At 56.5% G+C, this 17,646-nt stretch overlaps 1 protein-coding gene across 1 annotated transcript in view; it reads left to right on the top strand.

Annotated features, from left to right (window-relative positions):
• Nucleotides 1-17,239, top strand: part of SLC9A1 (solute carrier family 9 member A1) — a 50,584-nt gene extending 33,345 nt beyond the window's left edge. The window contains exons 2-12 of the mRNA XM_059916299.1: nucleotides 3,792-4,252; nucleotides 7,335-7,585; nucleotides 8,508-8,725; nucleotides 9,686-9,888; nucleotides 11,840-11,929; nucleotides 12,404-12,474; nucleotides 12,593-12,766; nucleotides 12,999-13,113; nucleotides 13,267-13,368; nucleotides 14,685-14,757; nucleotides 15,380-17,239. Of these exons, the coding sequence (XP_059772282.1) occupies nucleotides 3,792-4,252; nucleotides 7,335-7,585; nucleotides 8,508-8,725; nucleotides 9,686-9,888; nucleotides 11,840-11,929; nucleotides 12,404-12,474; nucleotides 12,593-12,766; nucleotides 12,999-13,113; nucleotides 13,267-13,368; nucleotides 14,685-14,757; nucleotides 15,380-15,717 (2,096 nt within the window). The 3' untranslated portion in view covers nucleotides 15,718-17,239. The remainder of the gene's footprint in view (nucleotides 1-3,791; nucleotides 4,253-7,334; nucleotides 7,586-8,507; nucleotides 8,726-9,685; nucleotides 9,889-11,839; nucleotides 11,930-12,403; nucleotides 12,475-12,592; nucleotides 12,767-12,998; nucleotides 13,114-13,266; nucleotides 13,369-14,684; nucleotides 14,758-15,379) is intronic.
• Nucleotides 17,240-17,646: the final 407 nt, after the last annotated feature.

Here is a 17,646-nt window from a genome sequence, read left to right as displayed (position 1 = left end):
AGTGGGTGTGAGTGTGAATGTGTGTCAGAGAGAGTGAGAGTGTGTGTATGTATGTATGTGTGTGTGTTCCCACAGTGCCCCCACTTGCCCAACTGCCACCTACACTAGACAGAGTGAGAAACACCTCTCCCCTCCCCCAGCCTCTTCACATCAAAGGGAGGCCAGCCCCAACCTGTGTCGGAGGGTTTGCCCCATGGCGGGGATGTTGAATTCCACACCTTCTCCTCCTGTCCTTGCTCTGGGAGGCCTGGGTGCTCCTGAAGGAGGCCGTGTGGCTTGAGTGCTCATTGGACTTGGAGCTTCACGGGTTCTGGTGGTGGGACTGGTCGTGACCACTGACAGGTCACCGCTTCTCTTTGAGTCTCAGTTTCCCCAACCATGTAATGGAGGATTTGGATGATCTCCAAGGTCTGTTTCACCTCTCACGGTGCTGGATCTGATTCTAACTGCCTCTGCCCCACCCCTGATTCCATCCTGGTGACATCACCACTGCCACAAGTTCGAGCCTTGGAAGTTTTGCCTCATGTCTTGGCATCTTGGGGTCTTGCCTCAGTGCTGGGCCTTTGTGAGGGGACCAGGAACCCAACTGTCCCCCTTTCACCTCACTCAGTGTCAGCAAGCTTCCTGCGCTTTGAGGGGACTCTTCAGGGGTACAGGGTGGGGACTCCACAGGGTGGAGTCAGGGCCTTGGGAGAGGGACACGCCAGAACAGGCCCTCAGGCCCCGTTCCACCGTGCTGATGACAGAATCTACCCCCTCCCCCTGAAGCTGCTTTCCAGTAATGTGCCGCCTACCCGCTGGCTCCAGCGTGGATCCCAGACCTTCCTCCCCAGCCTGGGCCTGCCCCATCCCCCCCTTCCCTCGCCTTCAGGGCCCGGAGTTTCTTCTGCTCTCTGAGAGGCAGGGCCAACACAGGAAGACCTGGGAGGATCTGCTCCGGGAGCAGGGCTCCACCCCAGGTACTCTGGGGGCTGGCTTATTTGAAGAAAGTAAGACGTTCTGAGCTAGAGTCGAACTCCTCCATTAGACTCTGGGGAGGCTACTGAATTTTGCCGGAGCCCCAGCTTTCTCTTCTGCAAAATGGGGACAATACCTATCCCACAGGGCTGTTGTGAGAACTAAAGAGATGACATGTGCCATGCTCCCTGCCCAGGGCCTGGATCCTGATGCACCTTTAGGAGTAGTGAACATTCTTCATGTTATTGTTCTTGGCTTGTTTCACACAAATACACACACACACACACCCAACCACCCCCAGCCCCCCACCCCGGGGCTGTGGCTTATTTGTCTTTGGGTCTCCGTGCACTGCCTCGCACTTCCTGGGGCCAGGAAAGCTCTGTGGATTGGATGATGGCAGAGAGGGCGGTGAGGCAGTTTCAAAGCCTAACATGCTAGGTGGAGGTGGAAGCTGTCCTCCACCTGCCCTGGGCTGTCTCTTTAGACTCCACCTTCTCCTGAGGCAGCCGTTGGTGCTCAGCTCCCAGGGGTGGGGGGTAGGGGTGTGGAGGTCAGCTGGCTGGGTTTGACTTCCCCAAACTCACATGCTGTCCTGTCTCCCCAAGGATATGGTGTCAGCCACACATGGTGGGGGTAGAGGTACAGGAATGGTGTTCTGGAGAGGCAAACTAGACTACACAAAGTTCTGCAGGCAAAAGAGGATGTAGCTCATTTGCAAGGAATTTGTCAAGGTTGAAACATAAGAATAAACAGTGGGGGGACTTCCCTGGCAGTCCAGTGGTTAGGACTCGGTGCTTTCACTGCTGTGGGCCCAGGTTCGATCCCTGGTCAGGGAACTAAGATCCCGCAAGCCGCACGGCACAGCCAAAAAAAAAATTGACAGTGGGGAGTGGGGAGCATGAGACAGGAGCAGGACCAGATGATGGAGGCAGTGCTGAAAGCTTGGACTTTAACCTTTTAGCAAGTGAGCAAGGGAGACTCGGACTCAACCTGACCTACCCTTCCCAGTGTACCAGCCGGGTGAACACTGAGGGTTACTGAAGGACACTCAAAGACAGGGGACGGGGGAGGGGGCCTTTTTAGCAAAAGAGGTGACTTTTGGTCAGGTCTGTTTTCAAGTCTCCTGGCCTAGGATGGAGATGCGTTTTTTCCAACATGTTTTGAGTATCTCCTGGGTGCTTGGTGCTGTGACAAGGTTCTGGGCCAGATAGTGTACTGAGTCTTGAATTGTAGCTGTACTGGCACCACCCAGATCAGTACCTGAGAGCAGGAGGGCTTTGGGCATGGGGAGGGATGTTCCTCTTCCTTCCCAAGGATCTCAGGGATGAAGAGAGCAGAGACCTAGCTAAACAGTTTATCGGGAATCATGTGGGTCCTGGCCAAGCCCTTTGCATTTTCAGATCAGTAGATACCTGTTGAGTGCCTACTGTGTCCCCAGCCCTGGAGATATAATCATAAACAGATATGGAATCTGCCTGCACAGAGCTTACAGGTTAAGGAGGGTAGGAGAGCAAGAGCTTTCACCTTGAGCAAAGTGTCAAGCAGACCCTCTTAACCAAGAGGACTTGGGGGTTATGTGCCTGACATGCAGCTAGATGCCCAGGTCTTCTCCACCCACCTCCTCACCCAAAACAACCCAAAAATCCATAGCCAAACCCATAGCATTGAGAGGTGCCCTCTCTGAAAGGGATTTTTGCTACCTCCCAGCTCTGGGTTTGGAACCAAGGGGACCCGCTGCAGAGAGTGGCCTGCTGCTACTGCTGGTCAGGACCTGGCTTGGGGAGATAGTTGATGGGTCTCAGGCAGAGGGTCATTTTATGCCTTAATGGGGAGGAAGGACGGGTTGACTTAAAGAACTGTGGAATTTGATGGGAACTTCTGAGTCAGACCTGGGTTCTGTCCTGGTTCTGCTACTGATTTGCTGTGTGACCTTGGGCAAGTCCCTTCCCCTTTCTGAGCTTCAGTTGCCCTGTCTTTAAAGTGGGTGGAATTGGGCTAGAAACAGGGTGGCAAACAGGTTTTGTCTCACATGCAAAACTGTTGTATTGGTGTCGGCTTCCTGAGCAGCTCTCTGGACTCAGCAGGAAAGCACGCGAGTCTGGGATTGGAAGTTGCTGCGTGCGTTCTGCACGTTTGCAGGCCCCTGGCAGTATGATTCCCCAGGTTCCTTCCTGCACTGACACTCTTTGACTCCTCTGTGCTTCTTCGTATCTCCTGTGTCACTTCCCCACCAACCATTGTCTGCCTTTTGCTTAAATACCTCCATGATGAGGAACTGGCTGTCTTCCCTCAGACAGAATTGTTGGATTGTTAGGCCTGGTCTTGAGCTCACATCTGTCTCCCTGAACTTGTGCCTGGAAAGTGACTTGGGTTCAGGTGTAGGTAATGCCCTTAGGATTGCAGATAGAAGTTGTGAGAGGGGAAGGCACCAGAAAAGAACTCCTACCCTGACCTGGGCAGACAGGGTGGTCAGGGAACTTGGAGGTACTTGGAGCCTCAGTAATCAGTGTATAATTTCTGCTTTCTGGAGGCATACAGAGCTGCTTCTTTCTACTACTTTATGACAGTGACAGAGATAGCATCTGTATATCCTTTGCAAAAAGCCCTTTAACAACATCATCGCTTAGTTTATACAGCAACCCCCTGAGGCTGGTATCATCAGCTCTGTTTTACAGGCGAGGAAGCTGAGGCTCAGGAAGTTAACAGAGCGGCCCTCTGAAACCAAGCCCGTGCCCCTCTCACCAGCTGCCCTTCTCGTCCCCAACCCCATCCCCAGCCTTCTGTTCTCCTTGCTCCCCGCAAGCCCACGCCTCCCATTCTCTCCCCCTCTGCAGGTTTCCATGTGATCCCCACCATCTCGAGCATTGTCCCGGAGAGCTGCCTGCTGATCGTGGTGGGGCTGCTGGTGGGGGGCCTGATCAAGGGCGTGGGCGAGACGCCCCCCTTCCTGCAGTCAGACGTCTTCTTCCTCTTCCTGCTGCCGCCTATCATCCTGGATGCGGGCTACTTCCTGCCGCTGCGGCAGTTCACAGAGAACCTGGGCACCATCCTGATCTTCGCTGTGGTGGGCACGCTGTGGAATGCCTTCTTCCTGGGCGGCCTCATGTACGCCGTGTGCCTGGTGGGCGGCGAGCAGATCAACAACATCGGCCTCCTGGAAAACCTGCTCTTCGGCAGCATCATTTCCGCCGTGGACCCCGTGGCCGTGCTGGCCGTCTTCGAGGAAATTCACATCAATGAGCTGCTGCACATCCTTGTCTTCGGGGAGTCCCTGCTCAATGACGCCGTCACTGTGGTGAGGGGGCAGGGACCACACCCACGTGCACACAAGACGCAGATCCGAATCCAGGTCCAGAGTGAATCCCACATCCACCCGCTAATGATAGTAATAAGATAGCAAATGTCCATTCCTGCTTGCTGTGTGCGGACATCATGATGGGCACTGGACATGGATTATCTCATTTCATCCTCATGACCACCTTAGGAGGTGCTTATTATTCTCACTTTACAAAGGAGGAATCAGGCTCAAAGAAGTTAAATAACTCGCTAGAATATGATAGAACCAAAATTAGAAGCCAGGTCTGTCTGACTCCAGGGCCTGAGCTCTTGGCCTTACCAGGTCGTATGCTCTGTCCCTGATGGATTGTGGTATGATCTTGGTTAAATTACTTATCCTCTTTGTACCTCAGTTTACCCTTTATAGACCATTTAGTCTCTGAGGGGCATTTCAGCTTTCATGTTAACTGTGTCTTAAGTTAGAGTTTAATTTGTTTAGAGTTCAGGGGCAGCAATTGTGGAAGGGGACCTTGCCTCTAAAACCTCCAGAAAGTGACAAGTAAAGGGGGTTGGTTTGGGTTGGCCACTTCCTTACTGTGTGACCTTGGGCAAGTGACTGTACCTCTCTGGGCCTCACCTTTGACAGCTGCAGAGTGGCAGAGTAGTTAGTGCTTTCCTTCCAGGTCTAGCGAGGACAGACATCCCCTACTGCAGGGTCTGCACGTGGCAAGGCTGTATATGTTTGCACATACCCTTCCTCCCAGTCGGCTTCCTCAGGAAACAGATACGTGTATGTGCACACTCACGTTATGTTGTGAAAACACCTACACCCCTCTCCTAGCTGGACCCCTCAGAGAGCAGCTGCCCGCACAGGAAAACACAAGGACGTGTGTGTATGCTCTGTGCACGCTCGCACACACACTCCCACTTCCCCCCCAGCCCCTCAGGAAGCCACACCTGAAAGAAGTGACAGACGGTGGTGGTCGGCTGCTGACAGCCTTGGCTTCCTCTCCCTCTTCCTTCCCTGCCACCCTCGTCAGCTCCTTGTGAGGCTGGTGGAGTGCTGTTCAGCCTGACCTGAGCAGGCTGGCATCTGTTCTGTCTCTTCTTGCCCAGGGTTACCACACCAGCCTGTTGCCCCATCTGTAACAGGGATTGCAGTGCTTAGCCTGTCATCCTCCCGGGGTTCTGACAGGAGCCACACTCACTGATGTCTGTAAAATCAGTGGGTGCCAGAGACGAAGCCCTCCCCAGAGGATCTGGGTGTTCGGGTCCAGGTTGGCACTACTGGGGAGCAGCAGGGCGTGGTTGCAAGAGTGGATACCTCAGTCCAGCCACCTTGGGCCACGGCCACACCTCCCCAAGACGGTGGCAGCATTGGTGGTAATCACTGGTGTTCACTGAGTGCTTCCTGTCGGAATATGTATTGTCTCATCTAATCTGCACAGAAGCTCCATGAGCTTAGCATGGTAATTTTCCCCAGTTTTCCAGGTGAGGAAACTGAGGCACTGAGAGATTAAGGAACTCATCCAAGGTCATATTAGCTGATAAATGATGTAACTGGGGTTCAGATCTACACAGTCTGAGTCCAGAGTCCAAACACTTACCAGTATGCTACTCTGCTTCTCTAGTCCCAGTGACAGTGGTACCAGGCCAGAAAGGAGGACCTTGCCCTCTATACCTGCCCCATTGGCCCAGGTGATGCACTTTAGGGACCCATGAACTTCCTCAGGCCAGGAGTAAGTTTAGGTAGCCCAGGGCTGAGAATGCACCGCTGTCCTTCACCGGAGCCCTGCCCCGTCTCCCAGACGGCTGTGTCCTGGCAGCACCGGGGACTGGCCGGTGCTTGGCATCTCCCCTTCCTGCCTAGCCCCAGTCAGGCCCTTTCTAGAGCTCTGGGCATGGGTGTGAGTGCCCCATTTTCCAGACAGTAGAGCTGAAGGCTGCCCCAAGCTGAGTGGCCTCAGGCCTTTGCCCTGGAGCAGAGGTGCCCTGCTTCCAGGTGCGGCCCAGGTACTGGGGGCTTTGGAGGGTTCTGTCTCAAGGATCCTTAGGTCCTCTTCCCCACTCCCTCAGCGTGCCCCGGGCCTGGACACTCCCCAGCTGGTTTCTAGGTAGAGCTGTTTAGGAGCAGGCCAAGCAGCCAGCACCTAAGAGGGGGCAGAACCTCCAAGCTGAATCCCCAGGGAGGCCCCGTCCACTGCTGTCAGGGAACAAGCTCTAGGCCCAGTTCTGCTGCTCCTGGGCTGGGGGCCATCTGGCAAGTCGCTTCACTACTCTGAGCGTAAGTTTAGCAAGGGAACAAGCATCCTTAGCCCGCCTACCTCTTCAGGCTGTAGTGTGTCGAGCAGGATGACCATAATCAAAGGGCTTTACAGTGTATGAAGTGCCACTTAAAGTCTGATGGTAGTGTTACAATGACCGTTTATTTCCCCCGCCTGGAGGTGGGGAAGCCATGGAGAGCCTCTAGTCCCACAGTGCCTGAACTTGGTGGTTCATTGCAACCACCTGTTGAGCAGAGATTTCTGGACCCCACTTCCAGACAGTCCAAGTGGGGTATGTATGGCCTGGCCGTGTATATTTTCAGAAAACTTCAGCGGTTAAGTCCTGTCCTAGTTCATTATCTGAACTTCCCCTGCTTTGTGCTGAAGGAAAAACCGAAATCCAGGCAAGGACATGAGAGGCGAACTTGGTGCAGTAGCAGCTAATACCGTGATAGGCACTTGGCCTTCATCGACTAATTTAATTTCACAATAGCCCTGTAAAGTCGGTACTATTACCCCTATTTTCTGGTCAGGAAAACTAAAGCACAGGGAGATTGAGTAATTTGCCTCACGTATACAACTGGGGAGCGGCAGAGCCAGAATTTCAACCCAGGTGGTTTGGCCGCAGAGCTGTGCTCTTTACCTGCACAGCACGTTGCAGGCCCGAAGACCCTCTGGCCCTGAGGCCGGTGGCTTTGGCACCTGCTCGGTGCTAAGGTTTCTCTGCTACCACATGGCCGTGGTCAGCGGAGGGGATAGGATCACCCTGGGTGGACCCCAGGGAGCCGTGGGGCAGGGCCCCACCCTCCTGCCGACCAGCCTGCGCACTCTTCCTAGGTCCTGTATCACCTCTTTGAGGAGTTTGCCAACTACGACCGCGTGGGCATCGTGGACATCGTCCTCGGCTTCCTGAGCTTCTTCGTGGTGTCGCTGGGCGGGGTGTTTGTGGGCGTGGTCTACGGGGTCATCGCAGCCTTCACCTCCCGGTTCACCTCCCACATCCGCGTCATCGAGCCGCTCTTCGTCTTCCTCTACAGCTACATGGCCTACCTGTCAGCCGAGCTCTTCCACCTGTCGGGCATCATGGCGTGAGTCTGGGCGTGGCGTGGGGGGCTGCCAACTCAGATTCCCCAGGCTTGTAGGGTCAAAGGGAGCTACCCAGCGCCCAGCCCCCAGATCCAGACTCCAGGTCCCGGGACTGCCCCTGAAGCACTGAGTTTAAGGTTCTGGAAAGTCTCAGCCCAGCTATTCCTTCCCTTCATTTGTCGCGAAGGGAACCCCTTGTGGTAGCCGGACACAGTCACTCGCGCTTGCTGCTCCCCTCAGCAGCCCCAGCAAGGAGGCTCCAGGCTTCGCTTGAAGTGAGGGTCCTGGAGGTCCTGAGGCCCCACATGGGTCGTGAAGCCGGGGGAGTGTGGAGAGGCAGTGAGGTGCAAAGGTGCTCACAGTAGGGGAGGCCATTGGAAGTGTGGAGGCGGGGCCGGATTGGGGCACTGGGGGCGACAACGAGGAGGCTGGGCCAGCAGGAATGGGGCCCAGGTGTGGGCACCAGGCTGGGAGGGCTTGGGCTGCTGCTCGGAAGAGAGCTCCCCGTGGGGACCCCCACAGGTTAAAGGGACACCACACTCGGGGGGATAAACCCGAGGCCGCAGACTTGACTTCTATAAGGTCGAGCGGCAGCATGGCCTCGGGGAGAAGGCACAGGCGTAGGAGTTGGGCAGCCCTTTGTTTGCGTCTCAGCTCTGCCACTCACTGGCCGTGTGGCCGTGGGCAGGCGACTTTATTTCTACAAGTCTCAGATCTCTTATCTGGAAAACGCAAGAATATGCCTGTATCTACAGGGTTGGGTGAGAGGATTGAGTGAGAACAAGTGTGTGAAGCCCGCAGGGGCGTCTGACTCGTAAGGGGCGCTCAGGAGATGTGCACCTGTCCGCCTCCCTGGCAGTGGAGGCGCTTTGGGAGGGTACAGCTCGACTCTGAACTCCGAACCCCGCTCTTCCCTGACCCCAGACTCATTGCCTCGGGAGTGGTGATGCGCCCCTACGTGGAGGCCAACATCTCCCACAAGTCCCACACAACCATCAAGTACTTCCTGAAGATGTGGAGCAGTGTCAGCGAGACCCTCATCTTCATCTTCCTCGGTGTCTCCACCGTGGCCGGCTCCCACCACTGGAACTGGACCTTTGTCATCAGCACCCTGCTCTTCTGCCTCATCGCCCGAGTGCTGGGTGAGGTCCCGGGCCCGAGCCAGGGGCGGTGTGTGTGCGTGGTGGGGGTGGGTGCTGTGTGTGTGTGTGTGAGAAGGGCACTGGGTGGAGGGGCTGGGGTTGGCTCCTGGCTGGGCTTCCCCACTCCTGCTGTCTGCAGTGCTGAGGCCATGATGGGCCCTTGAGGGGAGAGAGGGACGTGCTTGAGGTGCATCCGTGATCTCTGGGGAGACAGTCGTGGTGTGCCAGTGGAGGGGCCTCAGGAGCCCTATGATTCTGAGCCTGTCGGTGTCTGGGGAGGGGACCGAGGCCCACAGAGCCAGGTCTGTGAGTGTCTGGACTTTAGCACTTTCAAAGTTGCCTGCAGCTCCTCCCAACCTCTGCTGCCAGCCTGGGGTGCACACGGGGACCAGGCCTTAGGCCCTTGGGTGCTGCTTCACCTTGCAGGCAAATATTACCTCAGTGACTGCATGGCTTCCCCGCTCTGGATCTCACCTCCTCTCTGAGGTTAGGTCTGGGCGTCACATTTACTTGCTGCACTGTCTTAAAACCCCTTTAATCCTGGGCCTCATCCTCCAGAGATTCTGGTTCTGTGGGTTGAGATTGGACGAACTCTGCATTTTTAAATAATTGTTTATTACAGAAGATTTCAAACACACAGAAAAGTAGATCCATGTACCCATCATATTTAATAGGTATCAACTTGTGGCCATCTCTTTTCCCATCCCCCTCCTGACCTCCAGCCACTGGAGGCCTCTGTAATGTCTCTAAAATATGTCCAGGTTGAGGGACCCCCTTAAATTGAAGATCCACCCAGCTCTTGGATTGAGGGATCTGGAGCATCTTGGGCTGAGGGACCTGAGAAATGAGTGAGCTGGGCGGGCTTACTAATGGAGGCTTCCTCCAGACAGAGAAGTCTCTCTGCTGCAGAAGCCAGGAGGGCCTGGGACAGCCTGACCCCTCTCTTCCCGTCCCTGGCAGGCGTGCTGGGCCTGACCTGGTTCATCAACAAGTTCCGCATCGTGAAGCTGACCCCCAAGGACCAGTTCATCATTGCCTACGGGGGCCTGCGAGGGGCCATCGCCTTCTCCCTGGGCTACCTCCTGGACAAGAAGCACTTTCCCATGTGTGACCTGTTCCTCACGGCCATCATCACCGTCATCTTCTTCACCGTCTTTGTGCAGGTGCTGGACGGGGTGGAGCAGCCCTGCCTGGGGACCCTGACTCTACCAGGAAAGAGGAAGCACATGACCCGAGAGGGGGCCCATGGGTTCTAGTCCCAGCTCCACTGATGACTTGTGCAGTTATCACAGGGACAAGCCACTCCCCCTTTCTGGGCCCCAGTGTCCTAAATTGTAAAGGGAGAGTTGTGATCATGTGTCATTACAAAGTGACCAATCAGAATATAAAGTAACCAGACTGCTGCCTAGTTCAGTTAGGAATCCAGATAGCATTAAGAGGAGCGGGTCCAGTCAGCAGGCCCATGATGCTCATTGTAAGGGCTTAAGGAAGTGGTTTAATGTCTTAGGAACTTAGTTTCTGCATCTGTAAAATGGGAATAATAGCACAACATGGGGAACTGGAAAGGTCCCTAAACTGGCCAGCAGGAGGTCTAGAGTTAGCCAGAGCTCTGCTGTTGTCAGTGTGACCCCGGGAAAGACTCTCCTCCCATCTCTGGGTCTCAGATCCCCATCTGTGAAGTGAGGGGACTGAACTGGATGATCCTGAAGAATCCTTCCAGCCTGCTGGCCGTGATTCCTGTGCATTTAAACAACCCAGACTTAGCTGAGAGCCTCACCGCCCTCAGAGTCCCCAAGGAAGCCCAGCCTGAGATGATGTAAATTGCTTTTCCTTATCTGACCTGTGACCTTGGGCAAGTGAGAAACACCCTGTCTGGGCCTCTGTTTCTCTACCATCCCCTCCATCTTTCCTGGACACTAATCCTGGCCAGGCCCTAGATGGGAAACATCATTGCCTTCTCGGGGAAAAAACAGTAGAGAGGAAACTTCCTGGGGCTGGACTTGTTTTCTGTCCTTTAAAAGGAGAGGGGACTGCCTCTTTTGTCGTCTTACCCTGCTTCCATCTTCAAAAATATTTTATCACCTTGACTTTGCAGTTGTATATGCTAATGGTTTACCAAGCCCTTTTTTTTAATATAAATTTATTTATTTATTTATTTATTTATTTATTTATTTATTTTTGGCTGCATTGGGTCTTAGTTGCTGCTCACAGGCTTTTCTCTAGTTGCAGCTAGTGGGGGCTACTCTTCGTTGTGGTGCACGGGCTTCTCATTGCGGTGGCTTCTCTTGTTACGGAGCACGGGCTCTAGGCACACGGGCTCCAGTAGTGGCTTGCGGGCTCTAGAGTGCAGGCTCAGTAGTTGTGTTGCACGGGCTTAGTTGCTCCGCGGCATGTGGGATCTTCCCAGACCAGGGCTCAAACCCATGTCCCCTGCATTGGCAGGCGGATTCTCAACCACTGCACCACCAGGGAAGCCCTACCAAGCCCATTTTTAATGAAAGCAGCTTTGAGGTAGGGACCTCCCTGCCTGAGTTTGAATCCAGCTTTACTACTTCTGTGAGACCTTAGGAAGTTACTTAACCTCTTTGAGTCTCAGTTTTCTCATCTGTGAAATGGGGATAATGAATGGGCTTACCTCTTAGGGTCATTGTGGGTATTGAAGTGCTAATCCTAGTAAAACACAACTGGTCCTGGCACATGGCAAGTGTGCAGTTAAATTGCTGCTGCTCTTACTAGGTCCTCCTTGGTAGCAGTCCTGCAAGGGGGGGCAGAGCAGAGGTGGTCCTCCCTGTTAGCCAGGCCTCACTTCCCTGGGGTGACAGAACGCATCTGTGGTGGAGCTCACACTTGAACCCAGGCCCTCTGACCCCTGACCTGGGCTAGATGCCTGTGTGTGAGTCACTCGGCTGGATGGGCTGTGAAACCGCTGGCTGTGTCTTTGGGAAGAAGCGGGCCTTAAGGACCTGCTTTATATAAGTGCTGCTGGGAGGTTGGGAGATTGGGGACCTCAGAGCAGAGGGCATCCCAGACTCAGGGACGCTGGGGTGGGGGACCTCTGTGCTCTCCCTGCCAGAGTAGCGGAGCTAGAGTGCCTGACACCCACCTGCCCCCCAGGGCATGACCATTCGGCCCCTGGTAGACCTGCTGGCTGTGAAGAAAAAGCAAGAAACGAAGCGCTCTATCAACGAGGAGATCCACACGCAGGTACTGGAAGCTGGGCCTGGGCCCTGTGTTGCAGGAGGAGGCTCCGGAAGCTGGGGAGCAGCTAGGCCTCGCGTCCATGCCCTCAGTCAGCCCCTCCTCCCTCATCCCAGTGCCCGGGTGGTCCTTCAGCCTCCTGAGGTCACAAGGTCACACCATAGGGAGGTGTGGTATGAGCAGCCGAGAACTTGAGGAAGGGGCGTCATGCAATCTCTGCCTCTGCACAAACCTATCCCAGGCATCGGCACAAGTGGGTTCAGAGAAGGGGTCTCAGCCGGGCCCCAGTGGCCAGAGGGCTTGAGGTTTCCCTGGGGTTCAGGATGAGTGAGGTATAGGTGCCACCTCCTGGCTGGTCCTGGAACTATAGGGCTGGGCTGAGCAGAGCTGCACTAGGGTGGAAGGGGGGCGCCCATACAGAAGTCTTGGTAGGGGAGGAGCCCAGTAGTAAGGCTTGACCTGGCCCTGGGCCCGTTTCAGTTCCTGGACCACCTTCTGACAGGCATCGAGGACATCTGTGGCCACTACGGCCACCACCACTGGAAGGACAAGTAGGTGGCAGGCCTTGTGGGCAGGAGGGTGGGGAGGGGCAGGTAAGGGTCTCCCGGGGCCTGGGCATCAACCCATCCCAGGAGGTGGCTTCATCCATGTCCTCCCTCCTCCCACCAGGCTCAATCGGTTTAATAAGAAGTATGTGAAGAAGTGTCTGATAGCTGGCGAGCGCTCCAAGGAGCCCCAGCTTATCGCTTTCTACCACAAGATGGAGATGAAGCAGGCTATCGAGCTGGTGGAAAGTGGGGGCATGGGCAAGATCCCCTCTGCCGTCTCCACCGTCTCCATGCAGTGAGTGCTAGTGGCCAGCCCTGGCAGCCTCTGCAGGCGCACTGACCCCTCGACACCCACCTGGAGCAGGCCCCCTGGGGCATCCTACCGGGGTGGGCGGGAGAGCTGCAGGGCCACACTGAGGACCTGAGGCTTGGCCCACCCTCCCGGCCATCCCCCGGGGACCCTTCTGGCCCAGCCCAGCAGGCCCCAGGGTCCCAGGAGTTTTCTCATCTGTGCCCCGTTATCCCAGGAACATCCACCCCAAGTCCCTGCCTGCCGAGCGCATCCTGCCAGCACTGTCCAAGGACAAGGAAGAGGAGATCCGCAAGATCCTGAGGAATAACTTGCAGAAGACCAGGCAGCGGGTGAGGAGCTCCTCCCCACCCGGCCCCCCCTACAGCAGAGGAGCCCCTCCGCCCCCTCTCTGCTCCAGCCCCGCCCCACACGCCCAGAGCCGCCCAGCCCCTCCAGGCCCAGCTTCTGGGGCCTGCCCTTTCTGACAACTGTTCCTCCCACAGCTGCGGTCCTACAACAGACACACCCTGGTGGCAGACCCCTACGAGGAGGCCTGGAACCAGATGCTGCTCCAGAGACAGAAGGCCCGGCAACTGGAGCAGAAGGTGTGTCTGGGACTGGAGCTGGCTCCCGCCTTTCTCCGGGAGCCTGGGTTCTTCCTCTTCCTGCACCGCCACCACCAGGCCCTTTTGGAGATAGAGCCACTCCGATCTGGTTTTTTGGCCTCCTCCACTTGTTTCAAAGGCTGAGCCCCAGGGCGGGTTCCAGAAAGCTGCCTTCTCTCCCTCTTCCCCACTCAGAGCAGCAAAGAGGCCCCCTTCCCCATTGTGTCCTCAGGCATCAGAGCTAGAAGAGTCTATCCATGTGCTCTAACCCCTCATTTTCTAGTGAGAAAACTAAGGCTCAGGGGAAAGGGACCTGTCCACAATCACAAAGCAAGGCACACACGCCTTCATTCATTTGTTCAGGAAGCATTTGTGGAGCGATCCCTAAGTGCCAAGCAGCAGAGTATCCTCTGTGAATCCGGTGGTGAATTGGCCCAGTCCCTCCCGTACGGAGCTTCTCATGCAGTAGCCCGTGCAGGACAGGAAGTGCAAGGGGCCCTGAGCACCTTGAACAAGGAAGTGGTCAGGGTATGCTTAGGAATAAGAGCCACAGGGGAGGGAGTGTGGCAGAGGGAGGTCCAGGCGGAAGGAAGAAGCTGTGCATAAGTTCCTGACCACAGACTGAGGGGGCTCAGCTTTCCAGGAAGCTTGTTAATGGTGTAAGGGTTTGGGCTTTATTCCAAGGGCGTGGAGAGTCATGAAGGAGGGTTCTAAGCAAGGGAACGACATGGGAAGCAGTGGGGGTGGCCCGGCTTAGGGCAGTGGCAGGGGGAGGAAAGGAGCAGGTAGATTCAAGGGACATTTAGGAGGTGGAAGCAGCAAGACTTGGTCACCACACTGCGGTGGGACTGAGGGAAGAGGAAAAGGAGTCAGGGGTCATGTCTAGCCTACCATTGGGGTAGTCAGGAGTGGTGGCTGAGAGGGGACACCGAGGAAGGAACAGCTTTTGCAGGAAGATAAGAAGCTAAGTTCAGTTTCAGCGTGTTGCATTGAGATACCTGGGGGCCATCCAGGGCCCAGGTGACACTCCTGAGTTGACTCTCTGGGTCTGTACCTCAGGGGTAGGTGTGGGCTGGAGCTAGAGTCTGGGCAAGTGTCACCGTGGGAGAGGCGGGGCAGCGAGGGGCGTGTTCAAGGCCACCCCGGAGTTTGCAGAGCTTGGCAAGAGGCTGGACCAAGCCCTCAGGACCTAGCACTGGCCCGGGCAGAGAGGGAACGGGCACCCCAGACACACCAAAGGAGGGTGTGGCCACTGGCCTTGGGCGCCGTCCAGAGGGGCCGCCCAGTCTCACCCCTGTCTGCTCTTCCTCTGTCAGATCAACAACTACCTGACGGTGCCGGCCCACAAGCTGGACTCGCCCACCATGTCGCGGGCCCGCATTGGCTCAGGTAAGGCAGGGCGTAGGGTGCTGGGCGAGGGGCCTCAAGGCTGGGCACACAGTGCCACCATCCCGAGGATGAGGCTCCAACAGGGACGGGCCTCAGAGAGCCCGCGTGGAGGACGGGCTGCTCCCTCCCTGACCTCCTCCCAAGCTCCTCCTACATCGGGTAGAGTTGGGGGTTCACCAAAGGGGGCAGAAGAGTGGCCCTGCTGTCTTCCCCAGGGACAGAGCGCTCCACGTGGGGCTCCTGCTGAGGAGCTGGGTGCCTGGCAGGGAGGCTGGAGGCGGCTGCACCGTTGGGATCGCCAGCGTGTGGGGAAAACAAGGGCAGACCTTCCAGGACCCCGGTGGCTCAGGAGGGAGCCTGAATTCTTGGTCTGAGGAGGGACTCCTATGGGAGCCCCAGGGCTGAGGAGGGGAACACAGTCCTACCTCTCAGACCCCCGTCCGAGGGGAAGAAAAGCAATCTGCTGTGTTGACAAGGGCTTGGAAAGGCCCCTGTGGAGTGATCTGAAGCGCGCCAGGATTGCTGAGGTTCTGTAGGAGTTGCTGGCACGGGCTGAGGTGGGGCACACGCTGGGCAGGGCTCAGGGACAGAAGCCAGCTTGTGCCTTGCTCTCCGTCCCCAGACCCGCTGGCCTATGAGCCAAAGGCCGACTTGCCTGCGATCACCATCGACCCAGCCTCCCCACAGTCGCCCGAGTCTGTGGACCTGGTGAACGAGGAGCTGAAGGGCAAGGTCTTGGGGCTGAGCCAGGATCCAGAAAGAGTGGCCGAGGAGGACCATGAGGACGACAGGGGCATCATGATGCGAACCAAGGAGCCCTCGTCCCCAGGCACCGACGACGTCTTCAGCCCTGCGCCGAGTGACAGCCCCAGCTCCCAGAGGATACAGCGCTGCCTCAGTGACCCAGGCCCCCATCCTGAGCCTGGGGAGGGAGAGCCTTTCATCCCCAAGGGCCAGTAGCACTGGGGCCAGCGGGCAGTGCCCGTCCCACCACAGACTCTCCCACCAGAGCAGGGGCCTGCTGGCGGGGCTCCCCTCGTCCTTCCCGACCTGGATTGGCCCTGCCCCTCCCCCTGTCGCATGGCAGCTGGGCCCATAGCCCCCACCGCAGCACGGCTCCCCCTGCCTCCTGGGAAGCGCCCTCCCTCCCACCAGAACTGCCTTCCCAGTCCTTTGGCAGACCTGCTGGGCTGAGGCAAACCCTGCCCTTCCTGATCCAAGCTCTCTCCCATACCCAGACCAGGGCCTCTGAGTTTCCCAGACCTCGGAGGGCCCCCTCCCAATCTGTCACCCTCCTCATTGAAGTCAATCTTAGTTTCTAACCAAAGAGCCTCTGGCTCAGCCTTGGTCCCTCCTGGAAAGGGAAGGAGCCGAGGCTTCTGTTGGCCTAAGCCAGGCCCTCCATTAACAGCGTTAAGACTAGGGGACCAGGCATCTGACTGGGGGAGGGATCGGTGACCCATGGCCATCCTACCCTCCTCCAGCCAGCTCTGTCACCCTGGCCAGCCACCTGACCTGTCCTTACTCAGAGCTGCAGGCTGAGGGCATCTCTGAGCTCTGTCTGGAGCTGGGGCGCTTTGGACGATGATATGACTCAGCTCTCCAAACTGTGCTCCAGCGGGGACCACTGGGCCCTTCAGGGGCCGCTGCCAGGGGCTCCAGAAAGTGCTGCCTTTTTATCTGTTTTGTTTGTTCACACTTCCATGTATGATTCTATTTGCACAGAGGGCATTCCTGTTTTTAAAACATTTTTGAAAACCTCTAGCTGAACAGAGCTCCAGCCATCCTATTCTGGAGCATTAGCCATCCTCATTTGTGCCTGTCTGCCCAACACTCTCCCCCACAACAGTCCTCTGTCCCCAGGGCTCTGATTTCAGAAGTGACCTCACCCGCTCACATACACACCCTAATCATGATTGTCTCTAAGTCACAGACGCCGGGCCTCCTGGCACCTTCTTTCTCCTGGGCCTGACCCTCAGTTCCCGCTGGCCTGTTCTCTCTCTCATCCCTCTCCACTCCCCCATTGGCCCCGGGAACCTCTCTTATAAGCGCTGCACCCAGCTTGCGTGGAGCCCCGTCCTCAGGGGAGGGGCCTCCCCTGAGCATCTCCCACCGGCCAGGGCTGGTGGGTGGGCTGAGTCCTGGGCCCCCAGAGGCCTTTGCTCACAGACACACACTCCTATCCCCACTGCCACCATGGGCCAGGCCCAGGCCTCCTGGTGTCTGTCCTTCTCCCAAGGGTACTCCTTTCCCCAGGATTGTGCAATAGTCAGAGCGTCCCCCTTCCCAATGGACTGGGCAGTGGGTGCTCATCTGTCCCCCCTCTTCTCCATGTAAGTGCTGTTTTGGGCAGGAGTCACCATGCAAGGGTAACGTTGACAACCATGTTCAAAGCCACCACAGCTGCTGCCGCTCTGCCGCCTGTACAGAAGAAACCGAATCTTTTTCATATTCTAATAAATCCATGTGAGTTTTTGATAGAGTCGAGGGCTGCTCCCTGGGGACCAGGGACTTGCAGGAGGAGGGTGGCCCAGGGGCCTGAAGGACTTGGCTCAATGGCCAGCACAGAGAAACACTTAATCCATGTCAGAGGTTGGTGTGGTTATTACTGTGGGTCCAGCACCAGGAATACAGCTGTGAGCAAAGCAAGACGCTCCCTTCAGGCCCCTTCAGCCTCTGGGGAAGAGCAACATTAATCAGTCCTACCAGGAAAACCCGTGTGTGTGTGTGTGTGTGTGTGTGTGTGTGTGTGTGTGTGTATGTGTGTATGTGTGTGTGTGTGAGAATGACAGTGAGGGGAGGAAGGGGTGATGAGGAGGACTTTCCTAAGTGATGGATAGAACTACAGGATGAGCCGAGGTTAACCTGGTGAAGAAGGTTTCAGAGAGT

The sequence above is a fragment of the Balaenoptera ricei genome, chromosome 1, assembly GCF_028023285.1.
Source record: "Balaenoptera ricei isolate mBalRic1 chromosome 1, mBalRic1.hap2, whole genome shotgun sequence".
Lineage (NCBI taxonomy): Eukaryota > Metazoa > Chordata > Mammalia > Artiodactyla > Balaenopteridae > Balaenoptera > Balaenoptera ricei.
Note: the sequence above shows the minus strand (reverse complement) of the source record. Positions and strands in the feature narration are given on the sequence as shown.